Source organism: Notamacropus eugenii, chromosome 1, assembly GCF_028372415.1.
Source record: "Notamacropus eugenii isolate mMacEug1 chromosome 1, mMacEug1.pri_v2, whole genome shotgun sequence".
In the NCBI taxonomy this organism is placed as follows: domain Eukaryota; kingdom Metazoa; phylum Chordata; class Mammalia; order Diprotodontia; family Macropodidae; genus Notamacropus; species Notamacropus eugenii.
In genome coordinates, this window is record NC_092872.1 from 331,594,208 (window position 1) to 331,608,921 (window position 14,714).

Sequence of the window (14,714 nt, forward strand, 5' to 3'; positions counted from 1 at the left end):
TTCTTTTCTACACAATATTTGGTTATGATATTTTCCCCTTTGTAATTATAAGGTTATTTCCCAAATATTCTGTAACTTTTTGAGATACAATTTTTAGAAATATTCAAATGATTTATCTTTTTGTAATTTATTGTAGTGTAAGGTGTGATATGCCAAACTAAATGTATTCTTCAGCAAACTGCTTTTCAGTTTTTTCAAGCAGTTCAAGAAATCCTTTCCCCAGTAGTTATTGTTCTTAGCTTAACCAAACACTAGACTGGTGGATATTTAGGTTTCAGGTCTTTTTCATTTATTCTGGTCCATTGAATAACTTTTTTTTAAAAAAGAAGTTTTATCCTATCCTAGATAATATTAATAGTTTGATATCTAGCAGCACCAGGTTCCCCTGTTTTTTTTCCATTATCTCAATATTCTTGGCCTTTTTTTAAAATGACTTTCATTATTTTTTCTAATTCTCTAAAATATCCTTTTGGCAACTTAGCTGGTATAGCAAGACCTTGTCTAATATTATGAGTAGTATTCTCAGTTTTTATTACAGTCAATCCTCAACTTCCATGTGGGTAACATTCCTAGAAAATAGTGCAAAAGTAAAAAGCATGAATGTTGATATATTAAATTATGGGAAATAGGGAGTTAGGTTCCTGTGAACATCAAAAACCATAATCACTCACTAGACATTACTGAAAATACACTTTCCTACATACAATTCTTTATTTAAAAAAAAAAACACATTAGTTCTGATAACATACACATTTCCTAATATAGTAACCATAACCCTTAAAATACAGATTACCAAATAAAATTGATAACATGCAAAACATTTTTTTTGCTAGTAATTCCCTAGAATCCTTTGACCTTTTGTGCTAACATATCAATTTATTTAAAAAAATATTGATTTCAGACAACATTCACTTTTCAATGTACTTGAAATCTACAGTCATAAATACTGTGCAACAAGTAAAATTCTTAAAAGTAAAACGTTTTTTAATCTGAATCTTACCTTCCACAGTTTCAGGTGGTTATGTGAGGGCGTTATACTATATACTATAGTGCTGTAAACCTCTCTATCTTGGTCACCCTCTGAAAACCAATGGAAAGGTTGCTGGCACTTCAGTCATTGCTGTTGGAAAATACCCAGACTGGTGAGGTCTCAACATCACCTCCAACACTCTGTCCCTCACAGCTGGTGAATGGCAAGGAGATAGTGAAGGATGCACCATCTTGAAATAACCCACTGGTGGTGTCTGCTTAATACGTTATTTGAGATCCTTAGTAGTCTCAGTGTATGAGAGCGTAGCAGAGGTGAGTTGACATTTAACTGTGAGGCTGTGATTGATGATGAGATCAGCAGCCTGGCTGTCTCTAGTCAGCTGGTCAATTATTCCAAGTCACCTTTTAAGTCTGGAAACTGCGAGCACAATCTTGGGCACCTATTCGTTATCATTGTCTTGTGATGTGATGAACTTCCTGAACTATCTCATCTAACTCCTCATTCATCAGCTCCTGGGGTTGCTCCTGCAGGATGTTAGAGACATTTCCTCCCATATTCTCAGAACCTTCACCTCCAGTGGTGTGCACTAATATGATTGCTTCAACATTCTCCCTTACTGTTTCATCAATACCTTTAAAGACATCAAAACCCCAGATACAAGCAGACCACACTTTTTTCCAACAGTTGTCCAAGATAGCCTGTGAAACATCTCCCCAAGCTGTGACTTGAAGCACAGTAACACATTTCCAGAAATCCATCATGGTGGTTTCCAAGTTCACTTCCAAATAGTTGCAGGCATGGCAGTAGATTTCTCTGATAAAATGGAACTTGGAGGCTTTTATGATTCTCTGATCCGTAGGCTGGATGAAAGATGTGCTGTTACGTGGCCTAAAACAACTTCTACATTTTCATGGGCATTTTCCATCTGCTCATGAATATGAACTGGCACATTGTCAAATATTAAAAGAACCTGGAATGGAAGGTTCTTTCCTTGAGGATACCATTCTGCTTCTGGAATGAAGGAGTAGTTGAACCAGTCCCAGAAGATCTCAGCAATCATCCATCCTTTTCTATTTCAGCATCAATGTACTAGCATTCTGGCCTTGTTTTTTGCAAGAACCTGGTATTTGGTTCATGGTGGATCATCAGCGGCTTATACTGGAAGTCTCCACTGGCATTGTAGGGTCAAACAATCCTTAAAAGCATTGAACCAGGGGCTTTGGTGATGGTTTGTTATATATGTGCATTTTTCTACATGTTTCATAAACAAACTGGTCTCCTCAGCATAAACACTTATTCAGGTCTGTGACCTTTTTTCTCAATCAGCACGTTCAACATAATCTGAAACTTAGTGGCAGCCACAGCAGCAGCAGAACCAGCTTTGCCAGAAATTTTCATACCAAACTCAAAACAATAAACCCACACTTGGCTAGCTATAAAAGGCTTCACATTTCCTTGGTCTTTTATTACATGCTTATAGATTTGTTAGACCTTCAAGAGGATGGTTGCTGTTATCAGCCACACTTTTTATTCTTCCACCATCTCATTTACCTACAAACAGCTACTTTTCCTTCTTTTCAGTTCCCTCATTGCACACTTAAGAGGTTACTTTAGGACTTTCCAGAACATATTCACAAACACTCCTATGAATACTTTCCTCCTTTTTGCAGATTTACTGATTTGTCACACCAAACTCAAGACAAACAGTGACTGCAGACATTCTGGCACAAAGTTTATCTAGCACCTTTATAAGCCACATCACTTTACACACTTGGACTTAGAGTCCAAAGGACTTGAACTATATTGGGGGACATAATTGAAACACAGAATTTGAGTTTTAAAGACAAACAAATGCACAGGGAACTCTACTGTGGCAGTAGTGGGGACCATGGCCAGTGAAGTGCCTAAGAGGACACCAGTCATCACTTAGCATTGCACTTCTCATTTTTCCTCTGCTGCACGTAGCAGTGAATGGGTGTTGCCAATGTGAAAGTGTTACTAATAAAAATCACTGAATGAAGTCTTAAAAGTTAAACAGGTGAATGCTAAGAAGTGATTGCATATTGGCACAGTTCATCCATGAGATTGAATAGCATATGATTATTTATTAACATAAAATTTGTTTCATAGTTTATTTCTATCAAGCCTCTATGTGTGGGTCTTGGTATAGTAATTTCCAAATATTTAATGCATTTTCTTGCTTTAAATTAAATCATCTTCTTATCTTTGTTCATTGATTCAGTATAAATTTTTTAAATGCCTACTAAGTTCCAGGTATTATGGGGATGCTGGAAAAAAATTAACCCATTCCTGTCCTATTGTGAGGGGACAATAACATGTACACAGAAAAGTAAACTAAATTAAATGTAACATAAAAAAGAGATGGAGTGTTATGTATAGTTAATAGCAAGTAAGCCAGTTTTTCAGAAACCTAACAATGAAAGACATTAACATGCAATGAGCCTGGAAAGATAAGTTAAACTAAAATTGTGAAGGACTTTAAATGTCAAAAAGAGATATTTCAATTTTATCCTCAAGGAAATAGGAAGCAATTAGAATTTTTTGGTGATGGTAATGACATGTGTGAATGCTTGGTTTGGAAAGGAGAAAGATTAGATACAAGGAGACTCTTGAAATAGTCTAGACAAGAGATGATGAGGGTCTGAACTAGGATGGGTGGCTGTTTGAATGGAGAGAGGGGCACACAGAACACGAGAGGCAGTCATTCATCCATGAAAACAACTTCAAAGAGCATGGTTCCTGGCAACCAAGAAGACAGCCAACTATGGACTCATGAGAGTTGTTATGTCCTGTGCAAAGCAGACCCTAGAAACCCAACTGATGTATCCATCCAGAGGAAATGTAGTGCCAAGGTTGGGGAGGGGCCAAGAGGACTTCATAAGTAATACACAGGTGAAGAAGAATTCCAAGACTCAGCAGTAATGGGAGCAGTGAATTTCCTTGGCCACATGTATACTTTACTATCATTATACTCTAAGTTTATGACCCATTCTGCCCAAAGATTTTGTGTGTATTTTGAGAGAGTTCACTATAGATTTATGGAGAAAGGCCAGTGTTTTATAGCTACTGTTTTACTGTGATATCTTAATAAATGCCTTTGCTTTGGAGCTAATTTAGTCCAGTAGATGACTGTTAATGAGAAGCACACCAATAGAGAGACATGAGTATTAAGAATACAGATGCTAGTACCTAGGAGTAGCAGTCCTCCCTGGGTACCAGACCTGTGAGATGGGTCACTGTAACTTTTATTCACTCAGAGGGAAACTGTTCTTCACCATTCACTGAATGGAAATGCACATCATTTACAATTTACCTACTTGTGTGTGTGTGTGTGTGTGTGTGTGTGTGTGTGTGAGAGTGAGAGAGAGAGAGAGACAGACAGACAGACAGACAGAAAGACAGACAGACAGGCAGGTAGATAGAGACAGAGACAGTGAGAGGGAAGGAGACAGACAGAGACAGAGAGAGGGACAGAGAGAGAGAGACAGAGCAGGAGGGAGGGAGAGAGACAGAGACAAAGAGAGAAAGCAAGAGGGAGGGATAGGGAGATGGTGGGAGGGAAGGAGGGAGACAGAGAGAGACAGAGACAAAGAGAGAAAGCAAGAGGGAGGGATAGGGAGATGGTGGGAGGGAAGGAGGGAGACAGAGAGAGAGAGAGAGAGAGAGAGAGAGAGAGAGAGAGAGAGAGAGAGAGAGAGAGAGAGAGAGAGAGAGAGGAGACAGATTCTGTTTCACAAACAAAGTGGAGGATGGCTACTTTTTACAAAGCAAAATGTTACATTAAAAAAAAGAAAGGTATGCTTTTTAAAGAGGATGTATAGCACTAATTAGAGGAGATAAAGAAGGAATGTGTGCTTGTTAAAGTATAGCTATTCACATGAGATTAAAAGAGTGTTCATCATTTTTGACAAGATGAAGAGCAGAAAAGTCCTTTGCAGGAATTAAAAGTCGAAAGACAACACAGAAGGAAAATAGCTGCTGTAAGCTAATCCTGCAGTATGTACTGAGGCTACACATAAAAAATGATAAATTAGCCCCAAAAATGGAGTTGATTATATCAATTCTTAACTATCCACACTTAATTCTTAATAATCCAAGTAAATCAAGTCAACACTGCCACGTCTGAAAATGTACTGGAAGTTTTTATCTGCTTGCTCAATTCCTTAGGATCTCAACTGGTGTTTTAGGTGGAGGTTTGCTTATGTCGATTTCTTTTCTTAGTATTTTTAAATTTTGGGTGAAGGTACATTTATTGGTTGTTTGAGATTATGAAGGGGAGTTAGATTCATATACAAATTTTGATTTTGCTAGCTTGCTAAAAATTCCTTAAAGCCTCCTTTTATTCAGTGAAAGGTGGAATTGGTCATTTAATTTCTCATTATTGGGGAATATTTGGGGGAAATGTGACTACTCTCGTATAAGTAAATTTTACTTGAAACTTTGTTTTAATTTATATAATTTAAATAATCCTTCATTAAAGTCCAATTTACACGCCTCAATATAATGGAAAGAATATTGAACTTGAAGTCAGGAGAGATTCTATAACCACCACTGACTAATATTAGTGGCATGATCATGGACAACTCATTCAACTCTCTAAACCTTTTCTTTCTCTTAAAAAAAGAATGAATGATGCCCATTGTACCTACCCCACAAAGCTATTGTGAGCATTGAGTGACATAATATATGTGAAGCACCTTGTAAACCTTAAAGCAAAATACAAATGTCAACTATGATAATAACTTACTATTCATTATTATTATTGTGGTATGAAGTTGAGTCTGGGTCTTTTAAAAATATTCATCACAGGAAGAAATTAAAGATATCTATAATCATACGGAAAAATGCTCTAAATCACTATTGATTAGAGAGAGGCAAATCAAAACAACTCTGAGGTACCACATCACATCTAGCAGATTGGCTAACATGACAGAATAAGAAGATGACAAATGCTGGAGAAGATGTGGGAGAGTCGGAACACCAATTCATTGTTGGTAGAGCTGTGAGCTCATCCAACCATTCTGGAGAGCAATTTGGAGCTATGCCCAAAGGGCCACAAAAATATGCATAGCCTTTGATCCAGCAATATTGCTTCTAGGACTGTATCCTCAGGAGGTCATAAAAATAGGAAAGGGTTCCACATATACAAAAATATTTATAGCAGCTCTCTTTGTGGTGGCCAAAAACTGGAAATCAAGGGGATGCCCATCAATTGAGGAATGGCTGAACAAGTTGTGGTATATGAATGTAATGGAATAGTATTGTGCTATAAGAAATGATGAACAGGAAGACTTCAGAGAGGCCTGGAAAGACTTATATGATCTGATGCTGACTGAAAGGAGCAGAACCAGGAGAACTTTGTGCACATCAACGACCACAGTGTACGAGAGTTTTTCTGGTAGACTTGGAACTTCACTGCAATGCAAGGTCTTAAAAAAATTCCCAATGGTCTTTTAAGGCAAAATACCTTCCACATCCAGAGAAAGAACTATGGAATTCAATCACAGATTGTAGCAGATCATTTTGTGTGTGTGTGTTACTTTTTGGTTTGTAATATGATTTCTCCCATTCATTTTAATTCTCCTACACAGCATGACTACAGTGAAAATGTATTTAATAGGAATATATGTGTAGAACCTATATAAAATTGTATGCCGTCTCAGGGAGGGAGTGAGGAGGGAGGGAGGAGGCAGAGGGGAGGGAGGGGGAGGAAAGGGAAAAATCGTAGTGACTGTAGAACACTGAAAATAAATAAAATTAATTTTAAAAAGAAAAAGAAAAAAACTGGAACAGAAAAAAAAAGAATATTCATCCCATCTCGGGTTCTGGCATGTCCTACTAAGCTAGAAAGAATCCTATGCAGGCTCCAGGGTAGGAATGGAGGTCTATCTTCCCTAAGTTTGAAGAAGCTTATTACAGATAAGTTGGTAGGTGATGACTTTTTTAGCCATATCAACTTATAAATACTTTCTCCTAAGGTACTGAGGAGTTGTATAATCTACGCAGGTGGAATTGTTGCCACATCAGTGAAATCTTGGAGTAGAGTTTTATTTAGATTTTTGTTTTTTGTTTTTTCCTTTGCACTTGTTATGTCATTGGAGATAGGAACTCTCAGTGAGGAAATTCTCTTTGCCAATGGAAATGGTAACTGTTCTCCAGTAAGAAGTTTGCTTGGGGTCATTGAGAGAGTGCCTAAGGTCGGAGAGTCATTTATTATTAGAGGCAAACTTAAACCTAAGTCTTTGTCTCAGAAACTGCCTCTCTACCACCTCATAGATACTTGCAATAAAATAAAAAGTTATAATAATTTCTACAAGGAGTTACTTTCAACAACTCTATAACAACTATTGTGATCGTCTTCATTTTTCATATGGTAAAACAAATGGCACAGTGAATGGAATTCAGAGAAAGGCTGGAGTTCAAATGTGACTTTAATCACTTCCTAGATGAGTGACCCTGGGCAAATCACTTAACCTCTGTCTGCCTCAGTTTACTCATCTGTAAAATGGGGGTGATAATAGCGCCTACTTCCAAGGGTTGTGCGCTTCACAAATTTTGAAGTGCTATGTAAATGCTAAATATTATTGTTGTCCAAAATCTGTCAGAGAGCCAAGATTTAATGACTAGTTTTTAGTACTTATATACGTGTTTCTTCTTTGCAGACTTATAAGCTTGCAATTACAGATTTAACTATCGCTGTCTCCATGGACAAAGCCTGTTTTCTAGCATTTTATAACAGAGCAATATGCTACAGCAAAATAAAGGAATTTTTTATGGTAAGACAACAAACATCTCTTTTTTAACTAAATAGAAAGTGAATAGATCCCTTCTTATTGAACAAAACTGCTCAAGCACACTTTTACACTAAACACTGCTCTGGTAAGAGGTTAAAAGGAAGGTCAATGCCATGACCTTTACACTCCCATTTAAAAGCATACATAAATTAAAATTCAGTATGCAGGCAATTCCAGTTTCATTAGGAGCTTTTATTGACTCTGTGGGACTTGCATATTTAAGCAAACAAATTGTCTCTTCCATTACTTCAAGAATTTAATGAGATATTTCTTGAGAGGGAGACTGGGCAAAGTAAGCACTGTAGTATAAGAGAAAGGAGCAGGAGTTGCCTGAGACCCTGGGACCCATTTGTATCCTCTTTGTGTACCTTTCTCAACTGCGATAGACCAGGACAAATACAAATACAGTGCAAACATCTAATTGATATTAAAAGTCATTTCTCTTAAATTTTCATTCTCACTCCTCTTTGTGGAGATGGAACTCTCAGCAGTCCCATATAATGGAACAGAAAGAACTTTGGATTTTAAAAACAGAAGACCTGGGCTCAAGACCTAGTTCTAGGAAGGCAACTTTGGACCCGTCATCTCCCTTTTCTGGGCCTTGGTTTAGTGAGGCAATGTTGCATAGAGCCATGGACTTGAAATCAGAAAGACTTTGGTTCAATTCCTGCATCTAATGTTTAAAAATCATTTAGGTGGAGCAGTAGACATAAAGTCAGGTTCAAATCCTGCCTTGGGCACTCTCTAGCTATGTGACCCTAGGCAAATCACTTAAACTCTGTGTGCCTCAGTTTCTTCTTCTGTAAAATGGGTATAATGATAACATCTCCCAGAGTAGTTGTGAGGGCCAAATGAGATAATATTTGTAAAGCACTTTGTAAACCTTAGAGTGCTATATAAATAAATGGTGGCTGCTATTATTTTTAATAATTATTATTGTTATTAATGTGACCAGAGACTCAGTGTTTCTAATGACTCCTCTATAAAATGGGATCAACAGTACCTGTAGTACCTGCCTCATAGAGTTGTTATGAGATCAGAGGGAAATATTGTATTTTAAGCACTTTGGAAATTTTAAAGCACCATCTAAATATCAATTATTATTATTTCTAGTATTTTGTTTCTTCATCTATAAAATAAGACTTATTGAACTAGAGCTCTTCCATCTCTAAAGGTATAATGCCTTTTTTTCACCTATTCCCTGGTGTCAAAAACTCCCTGATGATGACAAGGATTCCATCACATAATGAAAGGAGTCACTTTTTTGTTTTTGAGGCAATTGGAGTTAAGTGACTCACCTAGGGTCACTCAGTAGATTTGACTCTTCCTGACTCCAGGGCCAGCACTCTATGCACTGTGCCACCTAGCAAGCCCTGTGATTTTTCCTTTCTCTAACTTGTCCCCACCCAGATGATTTGGTTCCTTGCTAAACTTTGATCTCTCCCCTTTCAGAAAAGACCTTTCAGTATCAGAATTCCTTGTCAGAGAAGTAAATAGTCCTCAGTTTCTGGACCCCTCCACAAAAAAAGCTTTTGTTGCCCTTGCCTCCCTGCTGCACAACTTTGCCTCTCTCTCTTCTCTCCTCCTATCTTTTCCCTTATTGTCTTTTTTCTTTCCTTTCCTTCACACTTTCTACATTAAACTTCTTTGTTTAAAAGGATAACCTTCTTAATCTCTTTCATCAGTTCTCTTCTGTTGTAAAACGAGGTTACGTATGGAAAATTTCAGACATTTATAAATGAGTAGCTAATAAAAAGATTCGGGAAAGCATTGCTTTAGTGTTAAAAAATTACTCTAATTTTAATTGTGGATTCATGGCAGCCTTGCTTTGTTAAAATAAATATTGTTGACCTAATGAAGGACTGGAAGTCCTTCAGCATCTGAAGACTGATTAAAATATGTGATGTTTGTAACTGCCTAACAGTTTTGTTGTTTGTTCTTTTAAAAAAGACAGTTTTGCTTCTCTAGAAATTGCTAGACCTCACTGAGAAGAGGGTTTCAGAGAGCCCTAAGCATTTAGTCAAGAATGTCTGGGTCTGAATCCCGTTTCTAAAACTTTATATCTGTGTGAACATGATTAAGCCTCCAAAGCTCAGTCTTCATACATAAAGGTTATCTCCATTTTACAGCAACCTACCTCACAGGATTGCTGTTGGGATCAAAAAAATGCATCTAAAATGTTTTTCAGAACCTTCAAGGGCAATATGAATGTGAATATTATTATTATTAATGATATGATATTTAAGATAATTAACCTACTTACGTGATCAAATGACCTTAAGTAAAAAATACTTAAAGTGAGATTTGTTTCAAATGCTAGACTTCTAGTACCAAAAGAACTTTAAAGACCACCTTGTTCAATTTGCTGTATTTATAGTGGAGGTTTGGGTTGTTCTCTTACCCCTAGCCCCACCCCCAGGATTAATATAGCCTGGACTAATAACTTTAAAAAAACATTTTACCTCCAAAATTCAGATTGGTTGACAGTTTCTTGTGAAACTCTGCCCCTCTATTTTCATCCTATCACTGCTCCATATTAGTAGAATAACAAAACTGCCCAAAATGATGTAGGCTTGTCCAACAAATAAAGTATATGAAAACCACACTGAGGGAAAGCTTTGGTCCTGCTCTACCACTAACTACCTTAAACAGTCACAAAACCTCCCAAGGTTTCCATTTCCTACCCTATAATATAAGGGTTAAACCAGTGGTTTTCAAAGTGTATGCCAGGGACCTTTGGAATTCTCTGAGACTTTTTCTAGGGGTCAGAGCAGTCAAAATCATTTTCATAATAATACAAAAATGTTTAATTTCTAATATAGTAAATTATTGATAACATAACTCACATAAACAGAAATTTGGGGAGCAAAGGAGCACTCAATAATTTTCAAAAGTATGAAAAGATCCTAAGACAAAAACAGTTGAGAACTGCTAGATTAGATGATCTCAAACATCCTTTCCAACCCTAATGTTCTTATGAAAAGTTCCATGAAAGTTGATGCTAAATGTGTTTCTAGTCCTACCACTTAATTTTTTGATGTCTATAACTTGATTTTTTTCAGTATCTACAACTTGATTTAAATGAGCTATTCCAAATTTTAAAGGCTTCAAGGCAGAATTTTCATGGGCATCCTGGCTATAGCTGCAATGATTTTCTCTGGATGCTTATTGTAAATAGCTTTTAAAGATTATATTATCTTGTTCTCAAGCTATATTATCACAGCTTCCATGTTATTTTTGTGCTTTAGTATTATAAAAGCATTTGGAGCTGTGGTCATTTCTTTGCGGAGAACTCCATGGGTAGATGTGGCTTCATCTTGAATGAAGACATGGCTCCAATCTATGCTGTAGAATGAAATATAGGTAAAGAAAATGGAGAATTGTGCTAGATCCCGATTTGACATAGAATCACAGAACTTAAGGGTTAGAAAAGACTTCAATGGCCACCTATCTAGTCCAACTTCTACATCCAAGGAATCTCCAACATACCTGACAAATGGCAATCCTAGCACTGATTATAAATACCTTCAAGGAAGAGGTGCCCATGATCTCTTGAGATAGGGCATTGCACAATTAAACAGCTCTGATTTATTAGGAAGTTTTTCCTAATACCAAAGTAAATTTGCAAACCTTTGCAGCTTTTACACATTGCCACTGGTTCAGCATTTTATTCACCCTGTCTAAAGCAATTCCAGTTAATGTCTTTGTTCAAAAAACACATATTAACATTGATTAATTAAGATCCTGTTTTTAAGTTCTTTTCTGAAAGATTTTGATTTAGTAGCTTAAGTCATACAATTCCTTTTAGAACAACTGTCATTGCTTACATTATTTATTTACATTAATTATCTAATTCATTTACTAAAATAAATAAGGCTGACTCCTGTTAAGTAAGACTCATACAAAGGAGTATAAGATTTAAAGTTGGAAGGGTCTTTAGGGACCATCTAGTATGACCTGCCTCACTTTATAGATGAGGAAAGTGAAGCACAAAGTAATGATACAACTTCCCTAAGGTCACAAAGCTAGTAGGTAGAAGATCCAGGTCTTCTGACTCAAACCCATTGCTCTGGTATGGTTATTCCTAATACAGAAGCTGTCTGAAGAGAATAGACTATTGCTCTTCCCAGGGGAATGAGCCAGATTTGAGATTGATTGGGACTAAAAATCTGTTTTCTCAATGTTGTAAGGGAGATCAACATGATTGCTGCCCTTAGAGAGCTTATAATGTAGTTGAGTAAATACACAAAAAGGTGACTGATACAAGGTAGTATATCATAAATGATCAGATGGCAAAAAGTTAATTTGCTAAGGAAATTAATAGAAGAAAGTGATCATTAAATGCTGGGATGGTTGATGGTCTGGCAAGACTTCACAAAGGAGTTGGGATCTGTGGTGGGCCTTGAAGTATACATTAATTCAAATGAACAGTAAAGAGCTCAGGGTAAGACATTTCAATTGTTTGTGTGCATGGGGCAATGGGAATAATGACTGTCTAAATTTTATAGGCTTTAAAGGATTATGGAATTGTTCTTCTTCTCAATGTGGGAGATGACATTAAAGCAAAAACTTTAATAAATCGTGGCCTGATCTACACGGAACTAAAAATGACTGCCAATGCATTAGAGGTAAATGGATCTTATGAAATTTGCTTATTTGATATTGTTTATCTACTTCTGAAGAGCAATGCACATAAAATGGCAATATTAAAGAAGATGTGGAAATTCAATTGTCTTAAGATTTAATATAACTATTTTATTATTTTATATTTAATATAATTATTTTATTATTTATCCAACACATTTAATGTTATGTGTTGGATATATATATAGAGAGAGAGAGAGACAGACAGACAGAGACAGAGACAGAGACAGAGAGAGACTACACATGACTACAATGAAAATTGGAATACATTTATGTACATTTAAGAAAACTGTCCACTGAAATTTCAAAATTGTTTGGTATATGCCTCTTACTTAGTTTGAAGGTATATTTTGTCTTATAAGTAATTCAGAGATATTGGGAAGAAATGTTAAAATACAAGTTGAAATGATCATTAGACTATATTCAAGGTCTCAATTTCACACTACATTTGAAGTAAAGCTTTTGTTATGTTACTCATTTGCTAAAATAACTATTTCCAAATGCAGTATACTTTAAGATAGGCTGAAGATACCCAAATATATGACTTCTTTTAGATTGTGAACCTAATGACAAAGACACAAAATTAATTCGTTATTATCTATAACAATATGCTTTAGGTACTTATTATTCCAATACATCAATGAATTCGTGCTTTCATCAATGTGTGTGTTGTTTCAATAATAGACACCTCAGCCCATCCTTGTCTGCCCATCTTTATATGACTTTTCATCTCTGTCTTCCTATAAATTCACCATGGGAGATCTACTCCACATGTTGAAAATCTACTTTGAGTACTTAGTGTTTGTTAGATATCAGTGGAGTATGAAGACTATCCATTGGTTTTTCATCAGTTCATCTGCTTTTTCTTTTCATAAAATTCTCATCCAACATTCTTTATACCACTTCTCCTGCATAGTTCTTCACTTGTAGTGCAGCATGATTTTTAAATAAAGAAAAATGCTTTATTTAATATGCCTGAAATATATATATGTACATATATATAAAATTTCAAAGCTACCATCTTACCAAGACAGCATTTAAACTATACCGCATATCCAATTCCTTGACAAATAACAAAGCCCTTTTTGTATGATTTATTCCATTGCTCTTAGTTGTTTCATTTTCATACAGAGAATGCTAGTTTAAAAAACAAAGTCATTTGTAAAACACTACAAAGGAAGATAGTAGAAGACTGAGTATTTTCACCTCTTAAAAAGTGAAAAACAGTGGAAGCAAAAAAACTGTACAGAAAGCTTCAAATGAGACCCACTTACATGAGCTGTATCATCACAAAAGGATTCATAGATTTTTAAATAGTGGGATAACCAAAAAAGCACAAAATGGAAAAAATTCTTCAGTATTTCTTTAATAACCCATATTCATCATCAGTAATGGAAAAATGAAAAAGTACAAATGGTACTCAAGAAAATGGAGTTCAGAAGATTGTCTGGACCATATGGATCATGTATATGCTGAGGAGATATTTGCTAGAAATGATGGGAAACTTAGGAACATTTAGTTTTACAAGATATCTCAGCAGGGAAAGAAACCAAAAGAATGAAAAAACCACAAATAATTTTGACACACAAAAAAGGTAATCAAGAGATGTCAGCAACTATGGATCTATATGCCATTCTCATCTTTATAAAAACTTTATAAAAATTATCTACATGTGTATAGATATCCCTGATGAAAAACCAAGCAGGAAACAAGCAGATATTTCTGCACAATATTCTAGATGTCCAAGTCATGTGACTGGGTGGCAAAGTAAGACTTCACTGTCTCAAAACTCTCCAAAAAGAGGAATTATGTTCTGGAAATAGAGCAATTACACCAGAAGTGACAGGATTTTTTAAAAAGGAAGGAAAAGCCCTGACAAAGTAAAAACTTATAAATTAACACCAGAGAACACTAATCCGTAAAGTATTCATTTTATACCCCTCCTCCAGTATCTGCTTCTAGTAGGGATACAGGAAACATCCCAAGCTGACCTGTGGGCTTATGCCTGGAACCCATGCTGGGATTGCCTCCTACACATAGAGACCATTGGCCACATCCATATCTGTATCCTCTACTAGGATCAAGAGAAGACAAGAAAAGAAACAAATGCCAGAATTTGTCACTATCAAAGCAGAGTTTGTTTTTCAACTCAATTAGAGTAGAAAAATTATATTCATGGTAGAAAACTTCTCTAAAGGTAAAAAGGAGAGAATAGAATATTTGGAATACAAAAATTCTGAAGAAAAGTTTGACAGAAGAGAAAC

The 14,714-nt window shown here is 35.9% G+C and overlaps 1 protein-coding gene across 6 annotated transcripts in view; it reads left to right on the forward strand.

The window, feature by feature from the left end:
• TTC6 (tetratricopeptide repeat domain 6) overlaps window positions 1-14,714 on the forward strand; it is a 299,343-nt gene that overhangs the window by 250,783 nt on the left and 33,846 nt on the right. For all 6 annotated transcript variants that reach the window (XM_072629756.1, XM_072629755.1, XM_072629759.1 and 3 more), the window contains 2 exons: window positions 7,675-7,788; window positions 12,315-12,434. In XM_072629756.1, coding sequence (XP_072485857.1) covers window positions 7,675-7,788; window positions 12,315-12,434 — 234 coding nt within the window. The remainder of the gene's footprint in view (window positions 1-7,674; window positions 7,789-12,314; window positions 12,435-14,714) is intronic.